General features: G+C 34.0%; 1 protein-coding gene across 1 annotated transcript in view; it reads right to left on the bottom strand.

Moving 5' to 3' along the window:
• Positions 1-16591, bottom strand: part of Cntn5 (contactin 5) — a 755408-nt gene that overhangs the window by 350253 nt on the left and 388564 nt on the right. The window contains exon 7 of the mRNA XM_027930609.2: positions 14143-14346. Coding sequence (XP_027786410.2) covers positions 14143-14346 — 204 coding nt within the window. The remainder of the gene's footprint in view (positions 1-14142; positions 14347-16591) is intronic.

The raw sequence follows: 16591 nt of genomic DNA, 5'->3' as shown, positions 1-16591 counted from the left end.
TAGAGGGAACATCAGTCTTTATCCAACCTTCCACTGATAAAGCTGCTCTCTCTCCACAGTATGAAAGACACAGATTATAAAATAGTAAGAAAATCATTGGAGTTTGAAAATATTTTGAATAATGTCAAGCTTACTTTGGTAGAAGTCAATTACCTACAAGTATGTCTACTTTGAAGAATGGGGCACTTATTTAAATACATGAAGTTTAGTACATTTGTTAAAAAAAAAAAACAGTCTTGTTATTTTGTGATAAATTTGCAAAATTTCCATTGGTGTGAGCTATGTAAGAAACACTCCTAAATATTACAATTTACTTCCCAGAACAAGTAGTTTTAGAAACCTCAGTATCCTGAATGTGATTTTTAACACAATAAAAATGGACACAAAATAATAAATTCAGTATCCTTGCAGGATAATGAAAACCTTAAAATATCCACTTCAAGTTAATTTAGGAAAATTAACTGAGACAAAATGTAAGGATTAATTCAGAGATAAAAAATTAAAGGAAATCATTTAAAATAATTCAAAGGGAGTCTTAAGGTTATATTTAAACACCATTTTGGATGTTCAGAGGAAAGTAAGATACATCAGGTTAAGAAGTGCTGTGCAAGGTAAGGTAGGAAAACGGGCAATGTTAGGAAAAATGAGCAACTTAATAATAGAAAAGCTGTCTAAATAAAGTGAAAGGTGAAGCTCAGTATCAAGATGTTCCTCAAAAAAAAGTTTATTAATCTACATTTCAATAATTCCCTTCAAGGTGCTCTAAAACTATGAATTAAACACATTTTAAATGTTTCAAAGGAAATTAATCAACTGCATAAACAGGGTGACCACTTGAAAACCATCATAAGGTCAGTTGTTGAGATAAAATGTCATCCATCCCCTAAGACTAAGTGAAAGAGAACATCTAAGGAAAAGACTCAGGAAGCTGTGTTTTTAGTAAGAATCTCTTTCCAGTGTACTTCTATTATAGGCTTTTGTTTCAAAAACCTGTTGGTATAAAGGAGATATTTAAAAATATGGAGAAGCATATCACATTAAATATGGCAAGTATTGATAAGTTTAATGGTTCTCAATTGACTAGTATATGAAATATCTGAAGAGTACTGTGGAAAATGCAGATTCCTGGGATTATAGGATGAAAACAACTTTTATTCAATACTTAAAATGCCTCTTTCAGTCCTCTTTCAATTCCCTCTTTGAAGGAAGACACAAACAAGTGAGTCCAGATGGCATGTCTGAAAACCTAAGTTCTGAAAACTTCCAGAGAAAGATAAGGTTCAGAACTCCTTCTGCAATTTTCTGTGGGACCCTGCCTTTAGTGACCAATAAACACACTTAAATACACTCACAGTCTACTGGCTGTTCTGGAAGGGCATGTTGACTCTCTGAATCTGAGAGACAAGGTGATCTCCTGAGAGAGGAGATGCTCTTCTACCTGGGGAAGAAGGATTCTTAGGAATAAGTGCTCCCAGTACTTTTGGGATACATTGCCTATATCTCCACAGAGATATCATTCTACGTGATCTGTCTACCTTAAAGCATTCTAGAATTAAAAAAAAAAAAAAAAAAAAAAAAACTCTGAGATTCCAATTCACTGTAGTCAGAATGGCAATTATCAAGAATATAAATAACAATGAATGATAGTGAGGATGTAGGGGAAAAAGTTTCATTCATACATTGCTTATGGAGCTGCAGATTGGTAGAACCCACTCTGTAAAGCAATATGGAGATTCCTCATCAAACTTGGAATGGAACCACTATTCAACCCAGTTATCCCACTCCCCAGTATATACCCAAATGACTTTAAATCAGCATGCTATACTAATGCGACCACATCAAAATTTATAGCAGCTCAAATCACAATAGCTAAGCTATAGAACCAACCTAAGTGCCCTTCAACATATGAATGGATAAAGTAAACATGGCATATATTCACAATGGAATATTATTCAGACTAAAGAAGAATGAAATTATGGCATTTGGTGATAAATGGATGCAACCAGAGACTATCATGGTAAGTGAAATAAGCCAGTCCCCAAAACCCAAAGACTGAATGTTCTCCCTTATATGTGAAAACTAACACACAATAAAGGGGCAGGAGAAGAACAGAAGTTTATTGATTAGACAAAGAGGAATGAAAGGGAGGGAGGGGGATAGAAGTAAGAAAGACAGTAGAATGAATCAGACATAACTTTCCTATGTTCATCTATGACAACATGACCAGTGAAATTCCACATCATGTACAACCACAAGAATAGGATTCTAATTAAAATAAGTTACATCCCACATATGTATAATATGTCAAAATACACTCTAATGTCATATATATCTAAAAATAATAAAATAAAAAAAGCCAAAAATGAACAAACAACAAAACTACTGATATATAAGACTGCCTCAGAATCTTTGATTGGGAGATCTTAGGTATGGCCTCAATCTCTCCAATATATTCTATTATTATTTTTTTTATAATTACTATAGACTATTCTGATGCAATTTTGCTGAACTATAATGCCATAAATACTAGATGTAATTTATATAGACTTCTAAAAGCATTTTATAAGTTTTGTTACTAAATGTTATTTAAAATCAAACTGTGATGTGAAATAATATAGAGTAATAATGTTTTGTTGGGCCAATGAAATATCTTAGTTACGGGAAGTTGTATTTTGGAAAAATAGAGTAGTGGGTCAGGTGTTGAGATGGGTTGTTGGTTGTTGATTATTCTATAAAATGCCTTCATATGCTAAGGGTTTAATTCATCCCTGAATTTTCAGGTGATGCAGAACTCTCTGGGTAGTAAATACAATGCCAATTTGATAAACATGTTCAGTATGGACAAACAAAGGAATTCTAGAATAGAATTCAAATTGCTTACTTTTTGATAGATTTTATTCCTGTTTATCATAACTATCAAGCTATATCATCTTAGGCAAATCATTCATATCCTTAAAGAGAGTGCTGGAAGATGAGAGGGCATCTCAGAGATAATAGAAACAAAAGGAATGAAGCTGGAAAACTCAGGAGCAGTTTGAATAAAACGATTGAAAACAGGCAATGGGATATAAAGCTCTTCTCATTGCTATTTGTCATCCATCTCTTTCATGCCTATTTATATCTTAGTTGTATACAAAGGAGTTTGAATTTATACAGTAAGCAACATCAACAACAAAATTACCATAATAGCAATAATTTAGAAGAATAGTTCTTAACTGCAACATCTCTCACACAGCAAAGAAATGCTGTGGAATTATATCATAAATATTGTGTTACTAGCCAGTGTTTCATATAGCTTACTACATAACTAGGTACTTATCTAAGTGTTTTATATGTATTGATGTTTAATCCTCACAATACTCAAAGAAAAAGTACCAATGTTATTCCATGTTCTGATGAATAGATTGAAAGACAGGTTAAGTCTCCGGTCCTCTGAAGAACCTTGGATGTAGGTAACCAAGAATTTAGGGGAATCCTGTGACAGCAAGTGGATGATTAAATGAAACAACTGATTTAGGGATTAGACAGAGAGGAAACATTGGACAGGTACAAATGAAACTGTTTGGGAAGTATACTACCTGTCATGTCAAGAAAAGAAAATATTTCTTTTTTAAATGTGGATTGCAAAGAGGTCAAAAATAATGAAGACTGATAAAATACCAATACATTTGGTTATAAAAGATATTTGATTAATTTTGAGAAAACACTTTGAGAGATGTGGTCAGGCTCAAAGCCAGATGGGAGATTATTAAATGCAAAGAGAAGGTGAAGCAACAGAGACAAGGGTGTAGAGTAGCCTCTCAAGAAAGTTGAAAATAGAAAAGGAAATCAAATCACTCAATATACATGTACTTAGTGCTCATAACCAAAATTGCATTCTTTTCTAATGTTAAAAATAATGTATATATTCAGTATTACAATACCAATTATCAAAAATTGACAACCAATAGAAATTTGTTTCCTAAATTATGACAGCTTTTCATGTAGAAAATCAGGAAAAAGCCCAAGTAAGATTTGAATTTAACATATATATCTTATTTGCAAGCACATATTCAATAATTTTTCAAAGTTTCTAAGACACATTAAGAGAGTTAATGAAATTATACACATTGTTTCTCTTAAAATGTCTTATCTGCATAGACAAAAGTTCAAATGATTGTTGCAAGTTTGCTTAAAGAAAAAATGATTTGATGGAATGACCAATTGTTAAGATGTCTGAATGAATGAAATATTCATTTTACTCAGGACTCATCCAGTGATGTTAGAGTCTGTAAACAAGTCTGGATGGTGCCTGGCATTTTGCCAGAGGGAGTGGTTTGTGAAGTAACGCCAGCAAACCATTAAGTATGGAGATTCCTTATTGGTTGACTGCTTGCTATATCTAGTTTATGTTAATTAAGATAAGCTATGTGGAATGTATAAATACCTCTGTTGTCCTACAATAAAGGGCTCCCACTCCTGCTGTGTCAATCTACACAAGTTGTACCTGCTGTGTTAATCTACACAAGTTGTTCGTCAACCCCCGGTTATTTTGCTGCAGCCGGACTGCAGTACAGTGATTTTCCGATGTTTTAATTTGTTTCTGATCAAGATTATAAGGTTTCCAAAGATAAAATGGCAAAATAAATATAATATTAATAAAAGTTAAGTAAGTTTCCATATATCTGTGGAGTTTGACATAATGCTTTAATATTAATCAGCTTCCTTAGCATAGATACATGTATCTAAATCCAAGTGTTCCTGTCACACTTCTACTTTTCCTAGGTTTTTCAAGCCCCTTTGGAACTATCCATCAATTGAGAATTTTCAGCAGAGATTAGAAGAAGAAAAGATCTCACGGGTTTAGGGTGAGACATTTGATACCTAAAGAGCAGCACTTATAAGAGAAAGTGAAAAACTGAGAATACCCAAGGTTATTTCAATTCTCATACTGCTTTGAGTTCACAGACAGATCAGGGAATAAGACAGACTTTGCTGAATTCCACTATCAACTACCAAACCAAATGTCAGGGATCAGAGAGGGCAAGCATAAGATTCATCTTGTCGGTGTTTTTTCTGGGGCAAAACAAACAAAATTCCTTTGAGCCTGACCTAGATGGCCACTCCTGAGGATAGAACAGTCCTCCTTCTACCTCTACAGGATCTAGGGGAGAAGTCTTTCTTCCTTGCTTCTTCTGTCTTCTGATGCTGAATTATCAACATTCTCTTGCTCATGGTCCCTGCTTTGGTTTTGTTTTATGGTATGGGGGCTTGTACCCAGAGCTGCACACAAGCTAAGCAATTACTGAGCTAAATGCCCAGAGATTTTTTTTTAATTTTATTTTGAGACAGAATTTTAAGTTGCCTAGGCTGGCCTCAAACTTGAGATCTCCCTCTCCTGAGTCCAGGTGTGTATCACTGGCACCTGGCACTCATGGTCTAAATGCATATTCTACGTGAATATTCTGAGTGCATCGCTCCAGTCTCTGCCTCTGTCATCTGTCATCACATCCCCTCTCATCCACAGTCAAACTGTCCTAAGCCTCCCACTTAATGACATATGTGACTATAGTTAGGACTGACACAGATATTGTAAGGTAATGCCTCTATTTCAAGATCCTGAATTTAGTTGCATCCATGAAGCTTCTGAATGATATAAGCCAATACTAACAATTTCCAGGAATTAGAATTTATACTTCTTGAGGGTCATTATTCAGCCTACTATAGTCTCAAGAGCCATGCCATTTTTATATTTTTCTATTTCTCTTAGGTCCTGAATTATTCAGCAGTAAACTAATGGGTTTGATTCATGGATTATGTAATTAGGTAATTCTGTGCATAATTTCCTTGTTGACATAATTCTTGCTTTAAAACATAAACATGTTGTCTATACATACATTTTCAGCTGATGACTTTCCCTACAGTTCATTAATAAAAAAATCAAGCCATCAGATTCTCCAATACCCCCAGGGGTAGATTATCTGCATTTGTAGTCTAATTTTTTTTCACTACTGTGACAACAGATGAACTTTCTAACATACACCAATATTTCTGAATGTACTCTGAATCTATTTCCACTTAGTTTCTCAAGTTACTAATGCAATTATCCTTCTCTCTACTTCACTATCCTACCCAAGAGATAGAAAAGGGCCCAGGGTGTGTTTCTTCTCCTCCTCCTTCTTCTTTCCTACAAATCCCATCTGTCTCACTTTGGAGCAATTATGGCCCAGGGAAAGGAATTGAGAGAACACTGTCTTGGGAAGTAGACTGAACTCCAAGGAAAAGATCTTGGAAGAGGGATGAGGACTAGGAAAGGGGTGAGGAATCTGGTCTTGTACATAATGGATTGGGGAATATATGTACAACTGTACATATACATACATATACGTATATTTCTTCCCAGAAAATTGTTAGAATATCCAATATCAGAACATCGTGGACCACTTTAACCTTAGAATTTTTGTATGTAATATTCATATGCTATCAATATAACAGTTTCAACTTCTTTGTAATTGATATTAACCTGTACATATTTTCCATCTTTTTATTTTAATACTTTAAAAAATTTTTTAAAACAGTGCTTCAAATGTAGTAAACACATGTTGATTAAATAAGTTTAGATAAATAAGTTTGAATTAAATTCCAAGGAACACAAATGAGAGAAAAAAAAAAGAAAGTACAAAATTAGCACATAAGACAGACAGTGAGATCCTGAAGGAAGGCTGAGAGCAGCAGTATTAGAGGGAGTGGGGGAGGCATTTGAAAGAGAGATGGAACCTCAGGAATGAACTCTTGACAAAGAGCAATGTGGTGAGAGGGGGTGCATTATAGATTCTGCTGTATTTTGTGGAGTGTAAGTATTTCATTTATTACCATCTAAATCATTAGTGAAAAATCTATGTTACTCATAATTTTTTAAGAGTTAGATTTGTTTTGCTTTGTAGTTCAGTGATAAGTGAAGTATGCCTCATCAGGATACTGTGTGAGGCAGCCAGATCTTGAGATGCACAGTTACAGTCTTTGTTAATATTTAGGGTGAGATCCTCTTTCGTATTTGATTGTAAACTGCACAGGATAGTTATGTTTGTTTAGCCTTTGTTATAGCCTGATTGCCTAACAAAATATCTGACCATAGTAGGGGTACAATACATATTTGTGAATTCAGGAAGATAATTTCCTACAGTATGAGCAGAAGAAAAATCCAATAATGTGCTTCATACATGTCAAATGTGTTGAAGCTTCTCCTACTGCTTTGACAGTTACATGGTCAATAAGGACTTTTATTGTATTGAGGTAAGATAGAAGAAATAAGAAATAGGTAGAAAAGGAGACATAAAAGAAAAACAATGAAAAAATATTTAAATTTGGAAGTTCTGTATACTTTTTCCAGGCCTGTCTCCTTCCCTGACCTACTACTTCTAAATGTGGGGGAAAATCTATAACTCTATATATGCACTGTTACTTAGCCTCCCACCACCCCCAATAGATTAAGCAAAGAGAGAAGTGTTATTCTGAGAAATGTGCAATACTTTCCAACACTATCTACTGATCAGAAAATGAAGACCATGTTACCCTAAGAATCCTGAGAGTGACCAGAACACCAGAACCCATCCTGAGATCACTGAACTGATGTCATTCTTACATGCCATTCCATAACCACTCATCACCAAGTTTCCTTTAAACGAAGAGCTGTGAATACGACAAATGCATCTCTCACTCAGGAGATGACTCATATTTTCCCTTAAATGTTCATCTCTTGCTTTATCTGCAAAGGTATCTCTCCTTTGAGATTGCCCCCATTCTCCCTTGAATATGTATTTACTTTCCTAAATAAACCTCTGTCTATGCCTCTGACCAGGGCATGTCAAATTCTTTTCTGGTATGTATGGCAAGAACCTTGCTGGTCCTCAGTCAAGTTTCCCCTTCTCCTCAGCAACTCCTGGGATCATTCTTTGGTGATACTTCTTCTGTGACAGTATGTCCCTTTGATCTCCCTCCATACACACCCTCATCTCACCCCATTGCTTAGTGTTATACTGGAGTGCAATTACAACATTGTCTATGATTTTATATTGTACTCGATGAATGCACATGCTCCTTTTCTTTATCTACCAAATTCCAAATTTTAAAACTCTCTTCAGGTATCAACTCCTGGAAGCATTCTCAGCCAGTGGGTTCAGTGTTATTGTTAGGCATTACCATAGCAACATATATCTATATTTGTATCATAGCACTGCATTTCAAATAGCTTTCTCACTCTTCTTTAAGTCCTAAAAAGCCTTATCCATGTATCTGAATATATGTCACAGAACCTAATGCCCAATGGAAACAACATCCTTACCAAATGTCTAAGTGATAGAAAGTCTCAATGGAAACAACATCCTTATCAATGTTAGGATATTTGAAATCATATAAATGGAAAATGGAATTCCTTTCTATAAGCAAATATGCTAGAACTGTGAAAACTTTCTCATTATCACCAATGTTTCACATGTCCCTTGTGCTGCAGTTCCAGTGATCTTGGCTGTACTTTTTACTCTCACACCTGTTACTATAACCTGGTTTGTATAGGTGAAGCCAGTTCCAGGAAATTGCAACTTGAGGGCCACCTGAAGATCAAGGGCTTTCACTGCCTATAGAATTACTTCCAAGTAAGCGGGGAGGGAAGTCCATTGATTCATCCTCCAAGGTCATCAATCTGAGTAGGCTTGTTAGGCTCTGCTCCTGTGGGATAAAGCTCCAGATGCCTAGAGAAATGGTCATCTCCATAATGAAGCCCTGTTTTTCACTGATTGACCCAACATTACTTACTCCAGATCTCTGGGGAGAAATTAAATAAACTACATCCAAGAACATTGTGTTTCAAGCTTTGCTTTTAGAGGAACCTAAGGTAAAATAATACTTTCTATAACAGACAGTTTATTAAGCAAAAATCTACTTGTACTTGAAACAAAAACTTTTGCTTATGCATGTATCCTTTACTATTTTTAGAAAAATCTATATTTTTTAGAGAATTATAAAATCACAATGCTCTTAAAAATGATTTTTATAGCTAACTCTATGGTCACAGCAGATTAAACATAATTTTTATATTCAAATCCCTGCAGAGGTATTTGCCAAGTTTGCAGAAACATCCATTACAATGCCTATCTCTGCACTGAGAAGTTTGTAAGACCCAGCAGGAATTCCAGCTGACTACAGTGCAATAAATGGATTCATCTACAATTTTCTATTTCTATTTTCAGAATAAGTGTTTAATATATGCCACCTACTTGGGAAAATATTCAGGATAATGTTCTTTTTATGAATACCCTTTCTGATTACATTATTTTTAAAAGAGATAAAATAATGAAAGTTTTTAAATTAAAATTGATTGTAGTCTAATTTGTGTGTGTCTTATAGTCATCTTAAGACACACATTTTAAGAGCTTCTTGCTTTTTACGCATCATCTTGGAATTCTGTAATCAACCAATACGCTTAGTAATTTTTAAATGTAACAGCTAACTTTGAATTGCCTATAAATATTAAATCTGAGAAATTTGGAAAGTGGTACTGGGTTCTTGCAAGGTGTGTCTGTAGACACACTAGTGGAGTGTGTTCATGTTGATGTTCTGCTTAAATTGAGAGGGCAGGGAGTTTGCTGTCAGGAAGTAGGTACCCAAATGTCAGGAAAAGGTTTTTCACTATGTCCCACCACTCCCATAAAAAAAAACAAACAAACAACAACAACAAAAACCTTTAGCTTCAATTTACTGAAACTGATCCTTTAAATTTTTGCAAATAGAGATACGGAAGGGATTCTAACATTTTACTGTGACTTGTCCATTCTACCTATCCCCCTTAGTTTAAGTCCCATTTCTTCCATCCACCCTCATTGCTAACTTTGATTTCAGTTTTTCAGACTTATATCTGGCACATGGTTGTCAATTCCTTTTGTTTATCCTTTAAATTTTATTCAGATTTCTTTTTTTTCCTACTGTTTTAATCCTTTAACTCACATCTTTCCTCATTTGTACAGAAATATATCAAAATGTCTGATGTGTTGGTGATACCTTTTCCTCCTCAAGCCTTCTCATGGATGATATAGATTTCTTGCTGTAGAGTCTCAGAAGGGACACAAGCAGGTGTGCACACTCTGTTCTTCAACTGCATGTCTATGCCCACCCCCTCACTGAAACATATCCTCTGGTTTCTTCACACTACTCTGTTTCCTATTTTCTCTGTGTCTTCTTATTATATTTCACAGTATTTCATTATTTACCCTCCTCAAGTCATCTGGCTTATTCAAGACTTGATCCGAAGTGTACTTGTTTTCTCATTTCCTACTGTCTCCATGTGCTTTCTCACTCACACCACTGTTCAATTATCACCTTTGTTGCTATGACTTTTGTTTATATCTGAACACTTTTATTGGAACTACTTATTGTTTTTCTTCTACAGGCCAAATGTATTACAATCTTATTAGTGTTATTAGTTTGATTTTTCATTATGTTATACTTAATTCTAAGTTTTACATATTAGGAAAAATACATCTGGTATAGCATCAATATCTAGAAAATGACTGAAAATCTGGAGTAATATGATACTGAATTGTTACATAGTACTAACTTTTAAATATCTATTGACTATTAGCTTCCAGAATCAGTTGAAGGGGAGGCATATAAGATTTTGTTGTATTTGATGATGATAATATAGAAGCGAAAGTAGAAGACAAAAAAAGATAAAAGTAGTTGAGGGAAGGAGAAGTAAAAAGTAGGGATAAAATTATTCTAATTTTATGAGGTAGGAAATTAAAATTTGTTTTGAAAAGTATGAAAACTGCAAAGATTTAGTACATTATTGAATCTAAAAGGGAAGCAACAGAAAAACTATGAAAATATCTGAACATGACAGAGGGGAATATACACCCTGTTTAAGGAGGGGAGGGGATTTGGGGTTGGGAAGATAGAAGAATGAGTTGGACATTATTATCCTATGTGCATATATGATTATATATGATTGGTATGATTCCACATCATGTACAACTAGAAGAGTGAGAAGTTGTACTCTATTTATATATGATGTATGAAAATGCATTCTAATGCCATGTATAACTAAATAAAATGAATTTTTTAAAAAAGAATATATGAACATATGACAGGAGAACAGAAGTGCTTGCATACTTATTTGAGGGATTAAACAACTATTATTTAAAATTGATTAACCAAGAAATACAGGTATTTTCTAGCATTACATGAAAGTTTTCAAATATGTGAATTAAAAATAACTTTTTTTCCCTAAAAAAATGAAACACTAAAGAGTGAACTTTAAGAACAGGGAGCAGGATCAATATGGTTTTTTTGTTTCTCTGCATTGCTACATTCATTCAATAGGGATGTTTTAACATGATAAAAAAGATATTAATAGACAACAACCAAGGAAACAACAGACTTAGGTAATTTAAAGAAATAAGAAATGTGAATTTTCTATCTTCTCTGGTAAAAAAATAAGACTGTCCCTGAGTGATATAACTGAAACTTAGTAGATTTATTCTACTTGTTCTTTTTTTTTCAGTTAAATTTGAAATCACCATGTTGTTTTACTTATTTTTGCTGCACTTATTAATCATGTCAGAGTATTTCTCAAATAATGTTGAAGATAGACATTTATTAAAAATTAACAATATTGATTATTGCAATTATTTCAATTCATTTGACAACTAAAATTATTCATGTCCAGTAACATATCATTTATTATATAAGAAACAATGACTAATAGTGCATTATTCTGAATAAATAGAGGGAATGAAAACCAACAGTAGAGGATGGATTGGGGATTGGTTCTAGCAGGATGAATATCTCTATTGAAAAAGAATGGGATGGGGAATAATGATGTGGATGAAGATGCAATTAGTTAGATTTGAACTGTGTTAGTAGAAAGATGAGCTTGATAACTTAAATAGTTCTGTGAAGTGGTAGTGGAGGAACTGTCCATTTGAAGGAAAGCAGAGAAGCATCCAAAAGCTTTTGACAGAATAGTAGATTAAATCATCTAATTTAATGGAATTGAGTAGTGCCTTTCAAATTGGTGATCATGAATCCACAGTGGGTGTTACTTTTGAAGCAGTCAGAGTAAGACTACAGTTGAATTCATTGGGATCAGAGGTTTGCCAAACAAAAGAAACAAAAGTTGGAAGGAATGGAGTATTTTAAATATCAGCAAAGGATTACTCTTTAATGGTTGAGTATAGAAGGTAGAAAGTAAAGTTAAGTGACACATTTGGGCCATGAATTAAAAGTTACCCATGGACATTGAAACTTTTAACTAACTAGTGGAGGTAGTATTAGTTTTGGGGTTCTGACTAATCCATGTGTTATTCTTGTAACTGGCATGTGTAATAAGAGGTCTGTTGTATGAGAAGAAGGTGGAAAAGACTCTCCAACCTCAGGCCTGAACCAACTGCAAGGTGTAATTATATATAAATGAATAGTGTAAATGCAATTAATTGTTCACAGAGAAGAATGTTACAATTCTCAGGTAAGGATGCTTTAAATTCTTAAAGGATTAATGAAAGAGTGCTCTGAAATTTTATGAAAACAGCTCACAGAGAAGCAAATCAATTCCAAGATGTTGATTAGATAAATTTGAAAAATAAATTTGAAGTAAGCAAAATATATACACACTCAGAACTTCAACGAGAATGATGGAGCACACAATGGTGACACTTAAATCTCTTTACCTGGCCTAGCTGTCTTATGGATATTAGGAACATATATTGGAATGCCTACTATATAGCTCCACAGAGATTTTCTGTGGACACTTCACCTTATCATATCCAAAACAAAATGCCTCATGTTCACCCACTCAGCAATCTGTTCCTCCACCTGCCTCTTGTGAAGAAGCAGCACACACTCATTGAAGTATGCCAGTACCTTGAAATTGTCTTATACAGTATCTCCCTGCAGTCCAGAGCACCATATTTAGTTTTCAAATCCTGATAATTCTACCCACTTAATATCTCAGTCATCTTTCTTACCCTCTAAGGCTACTATCACTATTTTTGTTCCATCCTATATCACCTCTATTTAGTTTCAGTAGCCTCTGGGTTGGTCTGCCAGTCCCTGTTCATGTTTCCCCCCTGTTCATCCATGACACTACCCTGTGTGGGCTTTAGCAGGACTCATCATCTCTCTAATGTTCCAGGTTGGATTTCTCCTCTTTAAAATGAATATTGTATTTGTACTCTATCCACTAAGGTTACTAAAATCTATAGTCTACAATACTGTGTGTGTGTGTGTATACTTATAGCTTAGTAAGTCTCATAAACTTCATTAATGAGTATGTATGTATCTAAAGACACACTAAATAGTAAGAAAAAAAATCAGTGATATAACTTTAGTCATAGATTCCAGCAGCAAATATAGTCTAAAACCAAGTATGTAAAAGAACAGCATTGAGATAGATTATTTTTTAAATTTCAAAATCAATCAGTTCTTAGCTCACTTAATAATGCCTTCATAGATTTTTTTTTGTTGCATGATAGAGCAAGTTGCATATCATATATCAACTGTAATACAGCACTTGACTTCTTTAATGCAATGCTTCACTGTAAATGTCTATAAATACAAATGAGGTGTTTAAATGTGAAGATACTTTAGATAGATGGCAATACCTATAATTATAGCATCATCATATCTGCCTGAATTGCACTTAAAAGTTAAAGTTCCAACTGTTCCTATTATTGAAAAAGTAATAATAACAATTATAATTGTACCATGAAGTATTAAAAGCTGAACATTCAGTTTGAAAGCAGCTAAAATAAAAATGTAATGAAAACTGAACCCATAAAAAGCTTACAATTCATATACATATGCTATATGGAGGCACTAAAGTGGAAAGAAAAGAACTGTGGTCTCTTTATGACAGTTCTCAGATTCTCTCTTTCTTTCTGGAATTACAGTAGCATTATAATGAATATTTTTCATCCATGGATCATCACTTTCCCATATCAAAATTTTTCTTCTAAGGTATGCATAATCTCAGAATAAAAATGCTGAGTTTCTAACCATGGTGAATGCCTTTTTATTTTGTTTGTACTAGGTCAAATGCTTAGAGAACACTGAATATCTGTTTTTCACATGTGTGAGACAGCTGACCATTTTCCTCTGGGCCACGCAACTTACCATCATTTCGTAGAGTGAGTGGTGTTGGAGGACTAAGTACTCGAGCATTCGTCACTGTGTTTTTCACCAGACAAATATAGCTGCCGACATCTGAGGTTTGCACTTTAGAAATATAAAGGTTGCCTGTCTCCTGGGAAATGAACCGCCGGCTGTCTTCCGCCACAAAAGAAGGGAACTCATTAAACACCCAGCTATAGATGATCTCTGAAAACACAAAATTCAATTGTTGAAAGATACATATTATTTAACTATCAGACAAAGCTCAAATAACAAAAGACTTCATAAGTACCACATAGATTGCAAGTCTATCTATATTTTAATTTAGCACATTGCATTTAAAGAATTGTTATGCTTCATGGCTACAGGAAGATTTGAATATTTCTTAGGGATGCTTTATTCTTTCACTTCCAATGTGTACTGAATATGGGTTAGATACTCAGCATTACAACATGAAAATAAAAAGATGAGACAGTTCCTTATTCTCAAAGATCAACTTACTGAGGGAAATTTATTCAAACCCATGAATCAGCATGCAATAAAGAGATGGCAATGTATATTCAATTGTAAATACAGCTTGAGAGAGGTGCATAGTCATTTTGATCAATGAATATTTCCTGAGTTAGGAGACATTTGAGGTGCATTCATTTACTGGTTTATTCATCACACAATGGTTGAAGATCACTTCAGACCAGGCATCCTTCCAAGAAAAACTGGAATGTCCATGCTTTTATTATAATGGGGGGAAACGAAGCCTATATCAACAAATAAGGGTATATCAAACAGTTGATAAGTGCTGTGAAGGAAACTATAGCATTTTGAGACATTATGGCAGGGCTGAGAAACTTGTGAATTATATCTTACAATGTCTCCATAGAGAAGGAGTAAGTATCATGGCAATGAAATGACTAGGAGAAAGGAAAGCAGGAGAAATAATGACAACTATCCTAGGCAGGTATTTTTAAAATAGTCATGGAAGATACAAAATGCTTACATGTGAGTGGTAGTGGTAGTGACAGTCATGGAGAAAGTGGAAAGAAGTGACTGACTGGTTCTGGTAAAAACATGGTGGAAGGTTGACAGAAATGCTGATGAATGATTATGAAATGTAATAGGAACAACAACAACAAAGATTAAGTTTACTTATTCGTAAAACGGAAATATCATTATCTACTTCATAAGCTTTAAAACAAAATAGTGCATCTAAGCACTTGAAATATAATAATATATACATAATATAAAAAGTACATCTTTATGATGGCTCATCTCCCTAAAACTGTCTGGTTAGGGGTTCCTCCTAACACAAAGGGGACAGAACAGAGATCTAAAACAACAGTAAAGGAAAAATGTAAAAGTAAGTATTTGATGTTTTCCACAAAATTTTCAATGAAGAATTGTATGTTTATTTTAGGCAAGATTTATCCAACATATTTTTATTTTCAAGGCACATATGGTAGTTCTAGCAGAAGCCTGAGAATTTTGAAATATTTTAATAGTTTATAATTGTAATATATGCCAAAAACTTTCAAGTATTTTAATAAATTCTTTATAAAGAAAACTATTTTATGGTTATAATTACATAGTTGGTAGTCTTACTCCACTTGATATTATATTTAAAAATTATTACAAATATCCACATGGCCTTTTTCAAAGGAGGCCCATGGAGTATATCTAAAATACTTCAGCATGCACTCACCATGCTCAAGCAGACTAATTCCAAGGACTTCTGATTTAATTATATGAAACCTTCTAATTGTTATAATGAAGGTTATTTTATCATTCACACATATCTCACAGACATTTAGTATTTTTTATTAGAATTTACTGGAATTTTTTGTATTTTTGATGTATACTACTTAAAATTTGGGAGGAAAGAAAGCAATGAGCTATTAAAGGCTATCATTCACTGAAATATTATTTATGTTACACTGTATATCAGTCTGCTTTACATCTCTGTGACCAAAATACTTAATAAGAACAGTTTCGATGAGGAAAAAAATATTTTTGGTTCATGTTTTGAGAGGTCTCAGTCCATGGTTGGCTGACTCCATCTCTCTTATCCTGAGGCAAGGCAGATCATCATGGTACAAGGTCAGGCAGAGGAAAAGTGCTAAACTCATGGAAGCCAGAGAGGAGCCAAGGAAAAAATATCATCCTCAAAGGCAAACCCCCAATGACCTACTTCCTCTAGCAGTGCCCTGCCTGACTATATTTACTAACCAGTACAGTAGTCCTTCCAAATTATTAATCTAAAAAATAGATTAGATGAATCACTAGCTTACAGCCTTCAAAAACTAATCATCTCACCTCCAAACATTCTTATATTGCTTAATATGAGCTTTGGGGGACACCTCATATCCAAACCATAACACACTGTTAATATTTATTGAATTGGTATCTCATAAAATATTTTTAGAATGAGACTAAAGAATATAAAATTAACATTTTCTCA

The sequence above is a fragment of the Marmota flaviventris genome, chromosome 9, assembly GCF_047511675.1.
Source record: "Marmota flaviventris isolate mMarFla1 chromosome 9, mMarFla1.hap1, whole genome shotgun sequence".
Classification (NCBI taxonomy): Eukaryota; Metazoa; Chordata; class Mammalia; order Rodentia; family Sciuridae; genus Marmota; species Marmota flaviventris.
This window is presented reverse-complemented; position numbering and strand designations above follow the sequence as displayed.